Below are 18,918 nucleotides of genomic sequence, written 5' to 3'. Positions count from 1 at the left end.
CTACACATTTGTGCTTACTACACGTACTTCCTGCTTTGTTCTTAATTGACTAATGTCAAATGTCAGATGTTTAAGAATCACATAAAAGAGAATTTAATAGATTAGCCTTTTTCTGATAGCTAGCAGTGGTTGAGAATCCCTTAGTGTTGGATGAATTCAAAAGGAATAACATTTTAGTTACACTTTGAAGTTTCCAAAGTGACAAACACGTTTTCTGTGTTATAGAATAAGATTATACTAAACTACTACAACTAGCTATTTAGCATTTTTTGAACACTTAACATACGCCCAATGCTGTGCAAAGGACTTTAAAGGAAATTCCATATTTAATCCTGTCAGCATCCATATGAGGTAGGTTCTTCTTCTTAATATTACTATTATTATTATTCTCATTTTTCACATAAAGACACGGAACTCAGAAAAGTTAAGGAATTAGCTCATGGTGATACCTATGACTAGGAATCCATTTATAGACAGGAATTAGGATTTTTAAAATAAATGTTACTTGGAATATCATTCGTAAAACATTTTTGAAAGAAAAATATTGGTTAGCAACTAAATTACAATGAGCTGGACAATTTAGAACATGGGTCTTTTTGGGTTTCACCCATGTCTTCTCAGGCCCAGGTTCAGCTTGTGTGGTAAAACAAACAAAACCTGGGCCCCCAAATCCTCCCTTACGGGATGTCCCTTGCTTACAAAGGGCAGCCATCCTCTTGGCTGTCTGCTGGTGACCTTCTCTTCCATGGCTTCCTGTGCTCAATGTGGGTTCCGGGGGCTCTGCTAATATGAGCCCTCTTGGCCTTAGACAATTCATCTTGAGGTGTCCGTCTCTGCCCCTCACTGGAGCTGCCCCCATGGTGCTGCAGTGTCCTGATATGATCGTAGCAAATCACGCCACTCTAGGGAACACCACATTGAGGTGGAGAGAAACTATCTCTACCCATGTTACACTCATTTCCTAGGTAGTTAAAAAAAAAAAGGTTACGTCGTACAACTCTAGGAAAACCACTCAGCAATTGGCTTGCTCAGTCTTCTCATTTCAGCTGCTGTTTTCTATGACCAATGCACGTATCTCTAGTTATTTGGGTCGAAAGAAATTGGGGTTCACTTATTAAGCAGATATTCACTGAGCTCCTATATTCAGTGCCAGCCTGTGCTTGGCACTAAATATGCAATGAAGGGAAAAACCCAGAATCCCTGTCCTTATAGAGTTTACAGTCCAGTGACCTGAGAAAACCCTCTGATGCACTGAAAATAATCCCTCCTTTCTAACTGCCAATGAGTGATCAAGTTTGTGACCTTGACTCTGCTTTGGGTGTCTTTCCTCCCTATGTTGTACACTGCTCAGGAGGTGAAGGGGTGGTTGATATTCCCCAAATACTTTCTCAGAGTGTGGGAACTTAAAGAGGGTCCAGCTATCGTCTCTTCTATGAGGTTTGTTGGGCCTCATGCGAATATAATAGCTGGTTGATCCTGCGGAGCACTCGTGATCACTGGAACACAGCTGAGTTCACAGAGGGACCACATTTCAGCTCTGGCCTTCGGGCCCTTGTCACTTATATTCTCCATTAGGTCATATATAGCATATATTTAAAATATAACACAACTTTTCGCCTAGGATTACAGAAATTTAGAATTGTAAAGGACCATAGAAATCATTTAGTTATTCATTCAGCATATATTTGTTTAGTACCCACTGGGCTGGCTGCTCTGCTTTTTCATCATCTTGCAAAAGAAGAAACCTTTAGTGGTGAGGACTTTCCTCTTCTAGGAATTGGTAGAATTTGGACTGTGCTTCTATTGTTTTCAAAGCATATGCTGAACACTCACTGAGTGATTTCAAGATCATCCTTTGTACTAGTCAGGGTTCTCCAGAGAAACAACCAGTAGTTGGGGCCCCCTTACCTGTGGTTTTACTTTCCGAGGTTTCAGTTACCTGTGGTCACTCATGGTTTAAAAATATTACATGGAAAATTCCAGAAATAAACAATTCATGGATTTTAAATTGCACGCCTTTCTGAGCAGCGTGATGAAATCTCTCACCATCTCGCTCCATCCCACCTGGGCCATGAATCATCCCTTTGTCCAGTGTATCCCACCTGTTGCTCACTTAGCAGCCGTCTTGGTTATCAGAGCAACTGTCTCAGCATCCCAGTGCTTGTGTTCAAGTAACTCTTATTTTACTTAATAATGACCCCAAAGCACAAGAGTAGTGATGCCAGCAATTTGGATATGCCAAATAGAAGCTGTAAAGTGCTTCCTTTAAGTTTCTCCACTTAACAAGGAAAGAGAAAACTGTATGCTGAGGTTGTTAAGATCTGTAAGAATGAATCTCCTATCCATGCAATTGTGAAGAAGGAAAAAGAAATTGGTGCTAATTTTGTGGAAGCACCTCAAACAGCAAAAGTTGCAGCTGCAGTAAGTGCTTAGTTAAGTTGGAAAAGACATTAAATAAGACATTCTGTGAGAGGGATGGAGAGAGAGAGAGAGAAAGCACATTCACATAATTTTTATTATAGTATTTTTGTTATAATTGTTCTGTTTTATTATTAGTTATTGTTCATCTCTTACTGTGCCTAATTGAAAACTTTTATTATAGGGGTTTATGTAATAGGAAAAAAACATAGTATATAGATTTGGTACTATCCTAGGTTTCGGGCATCCACTGGGGGTCTTGGAATGAATAAAGGGGGGAAGGACTACTGGGTCTATCTATATCTATTCATCTATTGAGGGAGAGAAAGAGATTGATTGTAAGGCATTGGCTCACATGATTTTGGAGGCTGAGAAGTCCCACGATCTGCCATCTGCACACCAGAGATGAAGGAAAGCTGATGGCATAGAGAGTCAATGGAGTAGATTCCAGTCTGGGTCTAAAGGCCTGGGAACCACTATGCTGAGGGCAGGAGAAAATCAATGTCTCAGTTCAGTCAATTAGAGAAAGAGCAAATTCAACCTTCCTCTGTCTTTTTGTTCTAGTCAGGCCCTCGACCCGCAAGGGTGCCGCTCACCCACATTGAGGAGAGATATCTGCTTTACTTAGTCTGCCAATTCAAATGCTAATCTCTTCCAGAAACACACTCACAGACACATCCAGAAATAATGTTTAACAAGCTATCTGGGCATCCCTTGGCCCAGTCAAGTTGACACATAAAATTAACCATCACACTCCTTTGTCATTCCTACCCACAGACATTTTAGCTCTGGAATCTTCTTTTGCAAGTTGTATGTTTATGCACTCTCTAGCTTCCCTTCAATAGCCACCATAGTGCAGTAAGGAAAAGCTTATGAAATTGCTGATACGTGATCAATAGTTAATCATTCTGACCTAACAAAAGACAATTTCATATGGTTTAGCCTAAGCCATTCCCTGCTGCCATATATAAATGCTCTTATTTGAGATCAAAGCTAATATTTTTTCTCTCTTACTCATTCTTTCTATATGTGCACACACACACACATATATACACACATACACACATATAATTATTTCTCCATGACATGTAGCTGGTAAGAAGACCAGGGCCCAAATTTGTATTGACCAAGTTTAGGGGTTGTATAGGCTGGATATTCTCCATTGGCCCCTCCAGATTCCCTCTAGATCCTTCCCCAGGAAGCTGCCCTCCACAGACAGCATCAGCAAGGCTCCCTTGTTCCCTGACTTCCTGCAGGAGACCAGAGCTTGGGGGAGAGAACTTTAGGCCATTAATTCCCTGACTGCTTCCCTGTGGGACCCTGGCCTGGAAGTGCCTGTGTGCCTCTACCTGTGGCCGTGACTCTTGCTCTGTGCTCTCTCCCACAGCTGTGCCTTTTGCCTGGATCTGTAATTGGCTCCCTCCTGGGCTAGGGGTGGTAAGAGCTTCCATTCGTCAGCCCTGGGGAGCTTCACTACCTGGTGTTGTTTTCCCTTAACTCTACCCTTGCATTTGTTATCAGCTCCTTCTTTGATAGTCTCTCTCTCTCTCTCTTTTTAATTTTTAATTTTATATTGAAGTATAGTTGATTCACAATGTTGTGTTAGTTTCAGGTGAAAAGCAAAGTGATTTAGTTATACATATTCATATATCTATTCTTTTTCAGATTCTTTTCCCATATAGGTTATTATAGAGTATTGAGTAGAGTTCCCTGTGCTATACAGTAGGTCCTTGTTGATTATCTATTTTGGTTAGTTAGTCTCTTATAGTCTCTTCACTTATCCCTTTGACTCTGTCATGTCATCCATACTTTGATAGAGTTATTTCCTGGCTACGACTTTAGTTTGGGCGTATATTAATTGTTCTATTTATATTTGCCGTGCATGGAAGTTCTGGGGGTATCTTTTCAGGCTTAGGAGTAAGACTTGTAGATGTCCTCAGGCAGGAAGAACAATTAATGCATTCATAAATACTTATCTACACTTCTAATCTCAAAACCAGTTGTTAATTATTAATTAAGGGCTTTTATCTTCACTGCAAGTTTTGAAGTAAGAAAATACTGGCTAAGTTTAGCTTCCTAATATGAAATGCAAGACAGTATTTAAACATTTGTGAAATATAATTATACTTTCACTATTACTTTCCTATTAATTATTAGCCACAGGGCAAAACATTAAATCAAATACAATATAAATTTGGCAGCTAATCTTTGCTACTACAAGTGTTTTCCAGTGTTTAGTCTTTGCCTATGATGTATATAATTATATGCCACATAGAAGGGAAAGAATAAATAACCAAATAAAATATTTTTAATACTTTGGAATGCTCATTTTGTTCTCCAACTGCACGTTAGCTTAACCCCTCAAAGCTAGTTCATTGCTAGAACAGATATTTACTGCACACTTGTATCAACATTATGTCCCGTGATGTGGGAAGTTCAGAAGATTCCTGGAGAATCACATCCTGGATTCTAGAAGACTCCTTGACAATGTCACAAGCCCATTAAGCATTGGTTGGTAAGAATCAAAATGAAAACCCAGGTTTAATCTTCCTTTACAGAAGACTGCACCAGTCAGCAGGTACTCAGGACCTGGCCAACCAGATATTAGAAGATACACAAAGAGCAATCTTCATGCATCCCTAACAAATTGTTCATTTTTACTCTGAGTGAGCAGTCAAGTTATGGCTTCAGGACTCTTTAAAATAAGCCAAGAGTAGTCAGTAAATAAAAGCACATATGACACTTCACATCTGTATCTGCTACCCATTGAGACCTCATAGTGTGGGGTAGGAAAACCAAAAGACGCATGCTGGGCCCACCATATTTAATTACTTTCTGAAAATAGTTAATAAGTACATGTTAATGAATTACAAGGCCATTTAGAAGACTAAATAGAACCTCATCTCCCAAATTCCTTCCAAAAACAGAAGCTAGTTTTGGCATTGTTGGTAGGAGATTTCTAGGCTCCTCTGTGTGTTTGGGGGCCAAGGGAGAAGGGGGATGGAATATTAAAATAAGTGGATTGGACTGGTCTATTGAGAGCGCCTTGATAGATATGCCCAATGAAGGATACAGGGAGTGGTGACTAATGACAAATCTTTGAGTCTGTTAAATAAGAACTTAGGGTACTTAAAGTTTCCACTATTATTTATTAAAGCTCCATAAAATGCAGTTGCAGTTTTTTTTTTTAACATCTTTATTGGAGTATAATTGCTTTACAATGGTGTGTTAGTTTCTGCTGTATAACAAAGTGACTCAGCTATACGTATACATATATCCCCATATCCTCTCCCTCTTGTGTCTCCCTCCCACCCTCCCTATCCCACCCCTCAGTTACAGTTTTTAAAGATATTAATGGAGCTTATTTTTAATTTTTGGCTGTAATTAAGGGAAATGGGAATAATTTTAGATGTCAGGGGACATCTAATTAGAGTTGTGGGGTTTTTTTGTTTGATACTTGTTTTAGAATTGTTGAAAGTAACCTACAAACCTGGAATGATATAATGGAAAATCTGAAATATATATCACGAAAGGTAAAAATTACTTTAACCAATATTCAATTTTATTACTCAATCACAGTTTCAGGGGCTGATGTGCATATTTGACATATTCTTGGCAATTCCTATATTGGATTCCTTCAACTACACGTTATAGGCTCCTACACTTGAACTAAACTGGAAAAAGATGGCGTAAAATCATGTATTCTTTTGACATATTTGCTGACTACTTCCTCAAAACCGTTGAGCTACTACCTTGGTGAAACACTTAATATGTCTAGGTTTTTCAAAGTCACCTCTGCTTGGGCTTCAAACTGGTGCTGTGCTTCCTGGTAGCAAGGGTAAAAGGGAAGTCAGAGGAAATTACACTCTTCTCATATTACACAAAAGAAGGCTACAAATTAGCTCTTCTGGAGAGAACAAATTTTCCCTAGTAATAAATTCTAAAAAATGTCTATTTAGTAAAAAAAAAAAAAGAGCATACTTTCTTACTGCAAATGTAAAGGTTTATATAAATACTTAACTCTTTTGAAGTTGTGATTCTCAGGAAAGAAATTACCTTAATGACTTCATTTGTCACCTCCAGAAACAAGCAATTTGAATATTTCCTTTACTATGATGTATTAGAACTTCATTAATAAGGAAGCCTTACAAATAGGCTATCATTTTTTGAGAAAGATCACATTGTGCTAAATAATGAGATATGGGAATCATTGAACAGCTTGACTTCTTCGGACTCCTACTTAAGAGTGTGAAGTGTTTTAAATTAAACTGTGTTAGTATTGATGAAACGTGCACAAGGGGGAAAATAATTTAAAGGCTTTGTTCCATTTGGGGAGCTAGATAAATTGTACAATTTAAAAATAAAGCTCTGTGACCTGGCAGGAAGGAAACAACAACTCTCATATGCTGTTGGAAAGAGTGAAATTGGGGCAACCTTTTTAGAAGGCAACTGAGTAATGTTGATCAAATTTACAATGCATTTACCCATTGACCCGGCTATTACACATATAGATTAGAATTCACCCCTAGATAAACTTGTAAAAGTACACCAAAATAGATGTATAAGAGCGTTCATTGTAGTATTTTTGAAATAACAGAAGACAAACATTACAAAAATAATCTAAGTACACAACAATAAGGGAATGGTTAAATGAAATGTATATTCATTTAATGGAACACTCCAAGCTATGAAGAAGTATAAGGTAATTCTGTACATGCTAATATGGAAAGGACTCCAGGATGGATTAGTAGGTAAATAAGCCAGACATAGATCATTATGTCTTTTTTGGATAATTAAAAAAACCCAGTAATATCTGCACATATAGGTTTATATAGATATATTGATATTTATATCAATTTATATATTGAAGAATCATATGTATCTTATCCATTGTTGCTTATCTAGACTTCAAAAGTGAATGTGTAAACATTGGGAGAAGTCCTAGAGGGGCGTGGATCGCTGGATGCGTTTTCTTTTCATTTGATAGCTTTCTGTACACTTTGATTTTTCTAACCTTGTACATACAACTATTTTTTAAAAGTATCAATATGAGTGTTCGGAAATAAGTCATTATTGTTGGTCTTTACTTTTACACACTTCAAAAACCCACTAAATAATATTTTACAAAATAATGGAGGACTCTGGTTGAGGTTACCAAGGTCATGAAGCATGACAAACTCTAGCACGTGAAGGACTGTATTGTCAAGAAATCAACTCAAGTTATCTATATAAAATTCTCATCGCAAACAGAAGTCAGCTCCTGCAGCCACCATCCCCTAATCGAGAGAGCACCTCCTAGCTGTATGGAAGAAAGACCCTCTTGGTGTGGGACAGAAGGAGACATCATATCTACTTCCCCTTCTGAGAAGAAAATTTGAAATTAGTTATTTTAATTGTTTTTCTAGTCTGTGGTGAGATAACATACTACAAAGCAAATGCCCCTCTAAACGTGCCTTCATGCTTGAGGAATTGAACCTTGATTCAGAATGGGGAGAAAATTTGTGGCCTATTTCCCTTGGACCCAGTAGTTTAACACAGCAGACTCTATTTTGGAAGCCATTCCAAAAGGAAACAATATAATGACTGTTTTTTGCTCTGTTGAATCTTTTCAGAATTGCAACTTCCGGTGAGCCCCTCAGTGTGTCTGGATCAGAGCATACAATTGAAGCTGAGTACTTCAAGTCACCTTTTAAAAACAGTGAAGTCACATTTGTGGAAACCAGGGGACTGGAGACATGAACAGCTGTAAGCTAATCATCTTGAATTGTTATGTCAAGCATGCATTTTAAGAGATAGCTAATAAGAGAAAAGCACCAAACACATCTAGGGGTTTTACATTTGAATTATTAGGTTCTGTTATATAAATTTTCGGCTATCTCTTCTTAATAAATAATGCCACCATCGATTTTCTGCTACACTAATTCAAATCTCTCTTGCCATAGAATAAACATTTGGGTAAATAGGACTCTTATCCAGGAAGTTACATTAATGGAAATTGAATTTAAAACCTTGGCCATGCGAAACTAAAATTTTAACTTCCATTTTATACTCAAATAACATGCCTTAGTCTACGAGTATGGCTGAAGGATTTTTTTCTATTATTATTTTTTTATGGCTCTGAGAAAGCAACTGTAGGGTACCAAGTTATTCAAGTTACCTCCAGGGAAAGGATTTTGTCATGTAGATAAATTATAGTGAAAAATTAAGAGATTTTAATTATCTTATCCAAGACACAAAATAGTTTGCCTCATGTAATTTTATAATTATTAGGTAGTATTCCACAGTTAATAGTTTTTATTGAAGAATCATATGCATTTCTGCTTACCTAGACTTCAAAAGATGAAATAGCACACTCTTTTCATTGATTGAACTTAGATATTTGAAATATAGAAATATGATGCAGAAAAGAAAATAGTTATACATTTTGGTATCATTTATGATGAAAGTATGTTTGTTTTATCACAAAATATTTAATGAGTGTTATTTTTCCTTTTTTAGACTGAAGTGTTTCCTAATATTTCATCCCTTAAATTAACTTAATTATCTGTGGTGCAGGTTATTAGGTAGAATCAAATTAGTGGGGAAAGTATTTTGGCATATTTTTGGTGACCTGCCTGTCCACTATTGAGAAACAGTATCTCTTCTTGTGGAGGAAAAGATAGAGCGAAGGTAGGAGAGGGCAGAACCGGAAAATTTCAGGGGTATCCTAAACTTTTATATGTATCGGTTTTGTTGGGATGGCACCAGATGTGACTAATTTAAATTTTTTTAGATCTTTAAGCCTCATTTTAGGTACAATTTTAGACATTGTTTAAGGAAACCCATACACTGAAGGCTGGGGTCCAGTGAAAGAGAGATGGGGTGTACAAAGCTCTGAGGCAATTTATAAATTACATACTCACCCCAAATTATGGAGCTTTAATTATATTTTTACTTTTTTAGGAATCAAACCACAGTCCTAGCTCCACAAGAAACACTCTTGAGAGCCAAAGATTTATCTGTAATTCTTAAAGCGTATGTGCTGGTGACATCCTTAACTCCTCTGCGTGCATTCATTCATTCGACTGGCACGGTTTGGAATCCACCAAAGAAAAAACGCTTCACTGTCAAGGTAAAATTTCCATTGAAGCAGTTATTTCCCACAAAGTATACTGGAGATAAGCAAAGTGAGTTGGGCTGCCTTTCTCCGACCTTTATGATTTTCAAATCCCAAGGAGCAAAGATTGTATCGTGTTATTGCTGCAAGCAGAGATTTTCATTTAATAGGTGCAGGTTCAAAAATGAACTGGAAACAGCTTAATTGACTAGGGATCACAAAGGCTACATCTTTTTTTTTTCTCAATTCATCATTTTAGTTCAGTTCTTTGACCCATTGTAGAACTAGTTCTCAGCTGTGTTCTGTTTTTCTTGACTTTCCGCTCATTCAAGAAAAATGTAGTCAGTGCAACAAAGGAAAATATAATTTTGCCCTTACGCTTTTTGCTTCATTTTTAGGAAGCATAATGCCTATTTCATTTCACCATTCAATATGGAATATTTGCTGAGTAAAAAACAATGCTCTCAAGGGTGCCTGACATAGTAGCCATGACATAAAGCATGATGAGAAAGTTTTCAAGGTAGAACTTAATAATAACCTCCAAAAAGTTTAGTTATAAGAGGTAATTCAGGTTAGCTCATTCGAAAATTAGGTCTAGTGAGAATATACTTGATAAATTTTAAGGAGTTTCTGATTTTACAGAAATAATTTTTCAGAGTGTAGTTAAGGGGAAATGCACACATGCATTCTTTCAGTTTCTTCCCATTTCCTCTTATTTGTTTTCTGAACAATTATTTCTGTAAGATCAAAGATGCCTTCAAAGAACAAATACTATCCGATCCCTCTTATAGAAGGAATCTAAACTAGTCAGACTCACAGAAGCAGAGAATAGAATGGTGTTTACCAGGGGCTGGGGAAAGAGGGAAATAGGGAGGTGTTAGTCTAAGGGTATAAAGTTTCAGTTATGCTAGATGAATAAGTCCTGGAGATCGACTTACAGTATAGCGCCTATAGTTAATAATACTGAGATTTGCTAAGAGGATAGATTTTATGTTCTTATCACTACAGAAATAAATAAATAGGGTGGGTGGAAACTTTTGAAGGGGATAGATACGTTTATGACTTGATTGTAGTGATGGTTTCATGGGTGTATACTTATCTCTAAACTCATCAAATTGTATGCATTAAATATGTACAGGTTTTTGTATTTTAATCATAAAAAATGGTATTAAAAAAAAAGAAGGCACAAGTGCCTTTTATAGTTTTGAGAGATTTAAAAGTGACTGTGCTTGATACTTTTCAGAATTTTTCTTACATAAACTGCACTTTAAGTTTTGGAAAATCTTCCAACAGTGAAAAATTTTTAAATGGTATGTTTAAAAATTGTCAATTAAAAAACAGATAAGCATGACAAAAGATGCAGATGTTACATTACTTAGTAAAATAGGTAACTGATATTTTAAGGAAATGGTGTTAATGACTTAGGTTTTAAGAGTGGTTTATTTTAAAGACGATCATCTCATCTCAATTATATCAGTATTAAGTGGTTTTTAATCATGAGAAAGTGGAATCTAATTTGATTTGTCTTTCATGTCATCTCCTACAAGTCTTCACAGTGGCTGTTTATATTTCCCTAAGAACCTTTAATTATTCCCCAATTGCCCTTTTCTATTAAGTTGAATTGTATGCAATTGCTGACAATTGGCCATTTTTGACCTACAAAAAATTACAATTTCATATGATTCAACCAAATAATTAGAACTCAGATATAGAGAGATACAAGAATCATAATCCTCTATTCATGTCACATTCATGTATTCGACAAATGTTTGTTGAGCAGAGACCCAAATCCCTGTCCTTGTAGAACTTGCAACATCTGTGTGTGCAAGCCTCCTCTCTTGTTTTATCTGTTTTATTTAATACATTTTATTGCCGTTTCCCACTTAATTATCCTTCCTCTCAAAGGCCATCATTATAATGATTTAATGTGTGCCTTTTTTTTTTTTTTTAATTCATTTTTGGCTGTGTTGGGTCTTCGTTTCTGTGCAAGGGCTTTCTCTAGTTGCGGCAAGCGGGGGCCACTCTTCATCGCGGTGCGCAGGCTTCTCACTGTCGTGGCCTCTCCCGTTGCGAAGCACGGGCTCCAGACGCGCAGGCTCAGTAGCTGTGGCTCACGGGCTTAATTGCTCCGCGGCATGTGGGATCTTCCCAGACCAGGGCTCGAACCCGTGTCCCCCGCATTGGCAGGCAGACTCTCAACCACTGCGCCACCAGGGAAGCCCCCAATGTGTGCCTTTTTGTGCATATTCTTGTAAAATAAGTATTTTTATTTTGTCATGCATGCAAGTATCTTTAGCATATAAACTGTATTATATTAGATATTTTTTCTTTTTCTTTTACTATATATATACATTTGGCCATGCGGCATGTGGGATCTTAGTCCCCCAACCAGGGTTCAAACCCATGCCCCACCGCCTGCAGTGGAAGCGCAGAGTCTTAACAACTGGACCGCCAAGAAAGTCCCTCTGACTATTTTTTAAAATGCAGCACTATGTATTTTTAGGAAGAAACCTTCCACATTGCTATGTGTATATCTTCTGTTACTTTTTCACTGATTTGCAGTATTAGTGACGTGTTTTCCCTTATAGTTTACCTCCCCACTGCTCCAGTGATAGACATCTGGATTGCTCCAGCTCTTGGCTAAAGCAAACAATACTTCAGATGCACAAATCCTTGTATCTGACTCTTTATGAACCTGCATATGATTTTCTGAAGAGTATATACCCAGAACTGGGATGGCTGGGGCATAAGATATAGGTTCATTTGATAGAATTAAATAATGCCAGCTTGCCCTCCAAAATGCCTGTATCAGTTTCCATACCCCCACATAGGCCAACATTTGACCTTTTCCAGCTGTGACAGGTGAAAAGTGTTATCTTGCTCTTGCAAATAGCTCAATTTGTCCTCTCTCTGTTAACTTTATCACAGTGCTATTTTTTGATTAGAAATCTTCAATTCATTAATCAAATTAATTTTTCCATATGGTTCCTCTTTGGGGATTTAGTTTCAGAAATCCTTTCCTATCTCTAAGTCACAAAGGTGTGCTTCTCCATTTTTTTCTATTACCTTTATAATTTTCCCTGGACATATAAATATTTAATTCAACTAGAGATCACCTCTGATCCAGTTTTTTTCTTTTTTTCTAAATATTCCATTCTCACGGGCTAAAAACTCATCATTTCCTATGAATCTGACATCACTTTTGTTGTATAAGTTTCCATATGTATATGGAGCCACCTCTGATGTCTCTATTCGGTTCCAGTTGGCCCACACTTTTTTATTATTTTGGCAGTATAAGTATGTCTTCATGCCTGACACGGGAGGTGCCTCTTGTCTACTTTTTCTTTTCAAGATTGTTAACTATGTGGTGGGCATTTATTTCCTCATAAACATTTTAGAATATCAATTATACTTTTAAAATCCTACTGGATCCACCTGCTAGAGTAATGGAAATAAAAACAAAAATAAACAAATGGGACCTAATGAAACTTAAAAACTTTTGCAAAGCAAAGGAAACTACAAACAAGATGAAAAGACAACCCTCAGAATGGGAGAAGATATTTGCAAACGAATCAATGGACAAAGGATTAATCTCCAAAATATATAAACAGCTCATGCAGCTCAATATTAAAAAAAAAAAAAACCCAATCAAAAAATGGGCAGAAGACCTAAATAGGCATTTCTCCAAAGAAGGCATACAGATGGCCAAGAGACACATGAAAAGCTGCTCAACATCACTAATTATTAGAGAAATGCAAATCAAAACCACAATGAGGTATCACCTCACACCAGTTAGAATGGGCATCATCAGAAAATCTACAAACAACAAATACTGGAGAGGGTGTGGAGAAAAGGGAACCTTCTTGCACTGTTGGTGGCAATGTAAATTGATACAGCCACTATGGAGAACAGTATGAAGGTTCCTTAAAAAACTAAACATAGAATTACCATACGATCCAGCAATCCCACTATTGGGCATATACCCAGAGAAAACCATAATTCAAAAAGACACATGCACCCCAATGTTCATTGTAGCACTATTTACAATAGCCAGGTCATGGAAGCAACCTAAATGGCCATTGACAGACGAATGGATAAAGAAGATGTGGTACATATATACAATGGAATATTACTCAGCCATAAAAAGGAATGAAATTGGGTCATTTGTAGAGATGTGCATGGATCTAGAGACTGTCATACAGAGTGAAGTAAGTCAGAAAGAGAAAAACAAATATTGTATATTAAAGCATATATGTGGAACCTAGAAAAATGGTGCAGATGAACTGGTTTGCAGGGCAGAAATGAGACACAGATGGAGAGAACAAACGTATGGACACCAAGGGGGGAAAGTGGCGGGGGTGGTGGTGGTGGTGGAATGAATTGGGAGATTGGGATTGATACATATACACTAATATGTATAAAATAGATAACTAATAAGAACCTGCTGTATAAAAAAATAAATAAAATAAAATTCAAAAATTCCAAAAAAAAATCCTACTGGAATTTCAGTATACTAACATTGAATTTTTAGCTTAATTTTTGAAGAGTTGATTATTCATAATATTAAGTCTCTCCATTTATTCAGGTCATTTTATTTGTCCTTTATTAGAGTTTAATTTTTATTCCTCCACAGAGATCTTATATGGTCTTGCTTAAGTTTACTTCAAGATTCCCTAGGTTATTTTTTGATACTGTTATTTATTTATTTATTTATTATTTATTTATTTTTTAACATCTTTATTGGAGTATAATTGCTTTACAATGGTGTGTTAGTTTCTGCTGTATGACAAAGTGAATCAGCTGTACATATACATATATCCCCATATCCCCTCCCTCTTGCGTCTCCCTCCCACCCTCCCTATCCCACCCCTCTAGGTGGTCACATAGCACCGAGCTGATCTCCCTGTGCTATGTGGCTGCTTCCCACTAGCTATCTATTTTACATTTGCTAGTGTGTATGTGGCACTGCTACTCTCTCACTTCGTCACAGCTTACCCTTCCCCCTCCCCATGTCCTCAAGTCCATTCTCTACCTCTGCATCTTTATTCCTGTCCTCCCCCTAGGTTCATCAGAACCATTTTTTTTTTAGATTCCATATATATGTGTTAGCATACTGTATTTGTTTTTCTCTTTCTGACTTACTTCACTCTGTATGACAAACTCTAGGTCCATCCACCTCACTACAAATAACTCAATTTCGTTTCTTTTTATGGCTGAGTAATATTCCATTGTATATATGTGCCACATCTTCTTTATCCATTCATCTGTCGATGGACACTTAGGCTGCTTCCATGTCCTGGCTATTGTAAATAGAGCTGCAATGAACATTGTGCGACATGACTCTTTTTGAATTATGGTTTTCTCAGGGTATATGCCCAGTAGTGGGATTGCTGGGTCATATGGTAGTTCTATTTTTAGTTTTTTAAGGAACCTCCATACTGTTCTCCATAGTGGCTGTATCAATTTACATTCCCACCAACAGTGCAAGAGGGTTCCCTTTTCTCCACACCCTCTCCAGTATTTGTTGTTTGTAGATTTTTTGATGATGGCCATTCTGACTGGTGTGAGGTGATACCTCATTGTGGTTTTGATTTGCATGTCTCTAATGATTAGTGATGTTGAGCATCCTTTCATGTGTTTGTTGGCAATCTGTATATCTTCTTTGGAGAAATGTCCATTTAAGTCTTCTTCCCATTTTTTGGATTGGGTTGTTTGTTTTTTTTGATACTGAGCTGCATGAGCTGCTTGTATATTTTGGAGATTAATCTTTTGTCAGTTGCTTTGTTTGCAAATATTTTCTCCCATTCTTAGGGTTATCTTTTCATCCTGTTTATGGTTTTCTTTGCTGTGCAAAAGCTTTTAAGTTTAATTAGATCCCATTTGTTTATTTTTGTTTTTATTTCCCTTTCTCTAGGAGGTGGGTCAAAAAGGATCTTGCTGTGATTTATGTCATAGAGTGTTCTGCCTATGTTTTCCTCTAAGAGTTCTATAGTGTCTGGCCTTACATTTAGGTCTTTAATCCATTCTGAGTTTATTTTTGTGTATGGTGTTAGGGAGTGTTCTAATTTCATTCTTTTACATGTAGCTGTCCAGTTTTCCCAGCACCACTTATTGAAGAGGCTGTCTTTTCTCCATTGTATATTCTTGCCTCCCCTATGAAAGATAAGGTGACCATATGTACATGGGTTTATCTCTGGGCTTTCTATGCTGTTCCATTGATCTATATTTCTGTTTCTGTGCCAACACCATACTGTCTTGATTACTGTAGCTTTGTAGTATAAAATAAAGTCAGGGAGCCTGATTCCTCCAGCTCTGTTTTTCTTTCTCAAGATTGCTTTGGCTCTTCGGGATCTTTTGTGTTTCCATACAAATTGTGAAATTTTTTGTTCTAGTTCTGTGAAAAATGCCATTGGTAGTTTGATAGGGATTGCACTGAATCTGTAGATTGCTTTGGGGAGTATAGTCATTTTCACAATGTTGATTCTTCCAATCCAGGAACATGGTATATCTCTCCATCTGTTTGTATCATCTTTAATTTCATACAGGTCTTTTGTCTCCTTAGGTAGGTTTATTCCTAGCTAGTTTATTCTTTTTGTTGCAGTGGTTAATGGGAGTGTTTCCATAAATTTTCTTTCAGATTTTTCATCATTAGTATATAGGAATGCAAGAGATTTCTGTGCATTAATTTTGTACCCTGCTACTTTACCAAATTCATTGATTAGCTCTAGTAGTTTTCTGGTGGCATCTTTAAGATTCTCTATGTATAGTATCATGTCATCTGCAAACAGTGACAGTTTTACTTCTTCTTTTCCGATTTGGATTCCTTTTATTTCTTTTTTTTCTCTGATTGCTATGGCTAAAACTTCCAAAACTATGTTGAATAATAAGTGATGAGAGCGGGCAACCTTGTCTTGTTCCTGATCTTAGTGGAAATGGTTTCAGTTTTTCACCATTGAGAATGATGTTGGCTGTGAGTTTGTCATATATAGCCTTTATTATGTTGAGGTAAATTCCCTCTGTGCCTTCTTTCTGGAGAATTTTTATCATAAATGGGTGTTGAATTTTGTCGAAAGGTTTTTCTGCATCTATTGAGATGATCATATGGTTTTTATCCTTCAGTTTGTTAATATGGTGTATCCCATTGATTGATTTGCGTATATTGAAGAATCCTTGCATTCCTGGGATAAACCCCACTTGATCATGGTGTATGATCCTTTTAATGTGCTGTTGGATTCTGTTTGCTAGTATTTTGTTGAGGATTTTTTCATCTATGTTCATCACAGATATTGCCCTGTAGTTTTCTTTCTTTGTGACATGTTTGTCTGGTTTTGGTATCAGGGTGATGGTGGCCTCATAGAATTAGTTTGGGAGTGTTCTTCCCTCTGCTATATTTTGGAAGAGTTTGTGAAGGATAGGTGTTATTTCTTCTCTAAATGTTTGATAGAATTTGCCTGTGAAGCCCTCTGGTCCTGGGCTTTTGTTTGTTGGAAGATTTTTAATCACAGTTTCATTTTCAGTGCTTGTGATTGGTCTGTTTATATTTTCTATTTCTTCCTGGTTCAGTCTCAGAATGTTGTGCTTTTGTAAGAATTTGTCCTTTTCTTCCAGGGTGTCCATTTATTGGCATATAGTTGCCTGTAGTAATCTCTCATGATCCTTTGTATTTTGGCAGGGTCAGTTGTGACTTCTTTTTCGTTTCTAATTCTATTGATTTGAGTCTTCTCCCTTTTTTTCTTGATGAGTCTGCCTAATGGTTTATCAATTTTGTTTATCTTCTCAAAAAACCACCTTTCAGTTTTATTGATATTTGCTATTGTTTCCTTCATTTCTTTTTCATTTATTTCTGATCTGATCTTTATGATTTCTTTCCTTCTGGTAACTTTGGGGTTTTTTTGTTCTTCTTTCTCTAATTGCTTTAGGTGTAAGTTTAGGTTGTTTATTTGAAATGTTTCTTGTTTTTTGAGGTAGGCGTGTATTGCTGTAAACTTCCCTCTTAGAACTTCTTTTGCTGCATCCCGTAGGTTTTGGGCTGTCGTGTTTTCATTGTCATTTGTTTCTAGGTATTTTTTGATATCCTCTTTGATTTCTTCAGTGATCTCTTGGTTTTTTAGTAGCATATTGTTTAGCCTCCATGTGTTTTTATTTTTTACAGATTTTTTCCTGTAATTGATATCTAGTCTCATAGCATTGTGGTCGGAAAATATATTTGATATGATTTCAATTTTCTTAAATTTACCAAGGCTTGATTTGTGACCCAAGATATGATCTATCCTGGAGAATGTTCCATGAGCACTGGAGAAGAAAGTGTATTCTGTTGTTTTTGGATGGAATGTCCTATAAATATTAATTAAGTCCATCTTGTCCAATGTGTCATTTAAAGCTTGTGTTTCCTTATTTATTTTCATTTTGGATGATCTGTCCATTGGTGAAAGTGGGGTGTTAAAGTCCCCTACTATTATTGCGTTACTGTCGATTTTCTCTTCTGTGGCTGTTAGCATTTGCCTTACGTATTGAGGTGCTCCTATGTTGGGTCCATAAATATTTATGATTGTTATATCCTCTTGGATTGATCCCTTCATCATTATGTCGTGTCCTTCTTTGTCTCTTGTAATAGTCTTTATTTTAAAGTCTATTTTGTCTGCTATGAGAATTGCTACTCCAGCTTTCTTTCGATTTCCATTTGCATGGAATATCTTTTTCCATCCCCTCACTTTCAGTCTGTATGTGTCCCTAGGTCTGAAGTGGGTCTCCTGTAGATAGCATATATATGGGTCTTGTTTTTGTATCCATTCAGCTAGTCTATGTCTTTTGGTTGGAGCATTTAATCAATTTCCATGTAAGGTAGTTATTGATATGCATGTTCCTATTACCATTTTCTTAATTGTTTTGGGTTTTTTATTGTAGGTCTTTTCCTTGTCTTGTGTTTCCTGCCTAGAGAAGTTCCTTTAGCATTTGTTGTAAAGCTGGTCTGGTGGTGCTGAATTCTCTTAACTTCTGCTTGTCTGTAAAGGTTTTAATTTCTCTGTCGAATCTGAATGAGATCCTTGCTGGGGAGAATAATCTTGGTTGTAGGTTTTTCCCTTTCATCACTTTAAATATGTCCTGCCACTCCCTTCTGGCTTGCGGAGTTTCTGGTGAAAGATCAGCTGCTAACCTTATGGGGATTCTGTCCTATGTTATTTGTTGCTTTTCTCTTGCTGCTTTTAATATTTTTCTTTGTATTTAATTTTTGATAGTTTGATTACTATGTGTCTCGGCGTGTTTCTCTTTGGGTTTATCCTGCATGGGACTCTCTGCACTTCCTGGACTTGATTGGCTCTTTCCTTTCCCATGTTAGGGAAGTTTTCAACTATAGTCTCTTCAAATATTTTCTCAGACCCTTTCTTTTTCTCTTCTTCTTCTGG

General features: G+C 36.7%; 1 protein-coding gene across 4 annotated transcripts in view; it reads left to right on the top strand.

Annotated features, from left to right (window-relative positions):
• Window positions 1-18,918, top strand: part of CPED1 (cadherin like and PC-esterase domain containing 1) — a 312,531-nt gene that overhangs the window by 87,812 nt on the left and 205,801 nt on the right. For all 4 annotated transcript variants that reach the window (XM_059933517.1, XM_059933516.1, XM_059933518.1 and 1 more), the window contains exons 5-6: window positions 8,031-8,163; window positions 9,361-9,529. In XM_059933517.1, coding sequence (XP_059789500.1) covers window positions 8,031-8,163; window positions 9,361-9,529 — 302 coding nt within the window. The remainder of the gene's footprint in view (window positions 1-8,030; window positions 8,164-9,360; window positions 9,530-18,918) is intronic.

Source organism: Balaenoptera ricei, chromosome 9, assembly GCF_028023285.1.
Source record: "Balaenoptera ricei isolate mBalRic1 chromosome 9, mBalRic1.hap2, whole genome shotgun sequence".
Lineage (NCBI taxonomy): Eukaryota > Metazoa > Chordata > Mammalia > Artiodactyla > Balaenopteridae > Balaenoptera > Balaenoptera ricei.
This window is presented reverse-complemented; position numbering and strand designations above follow the sequence as displayed.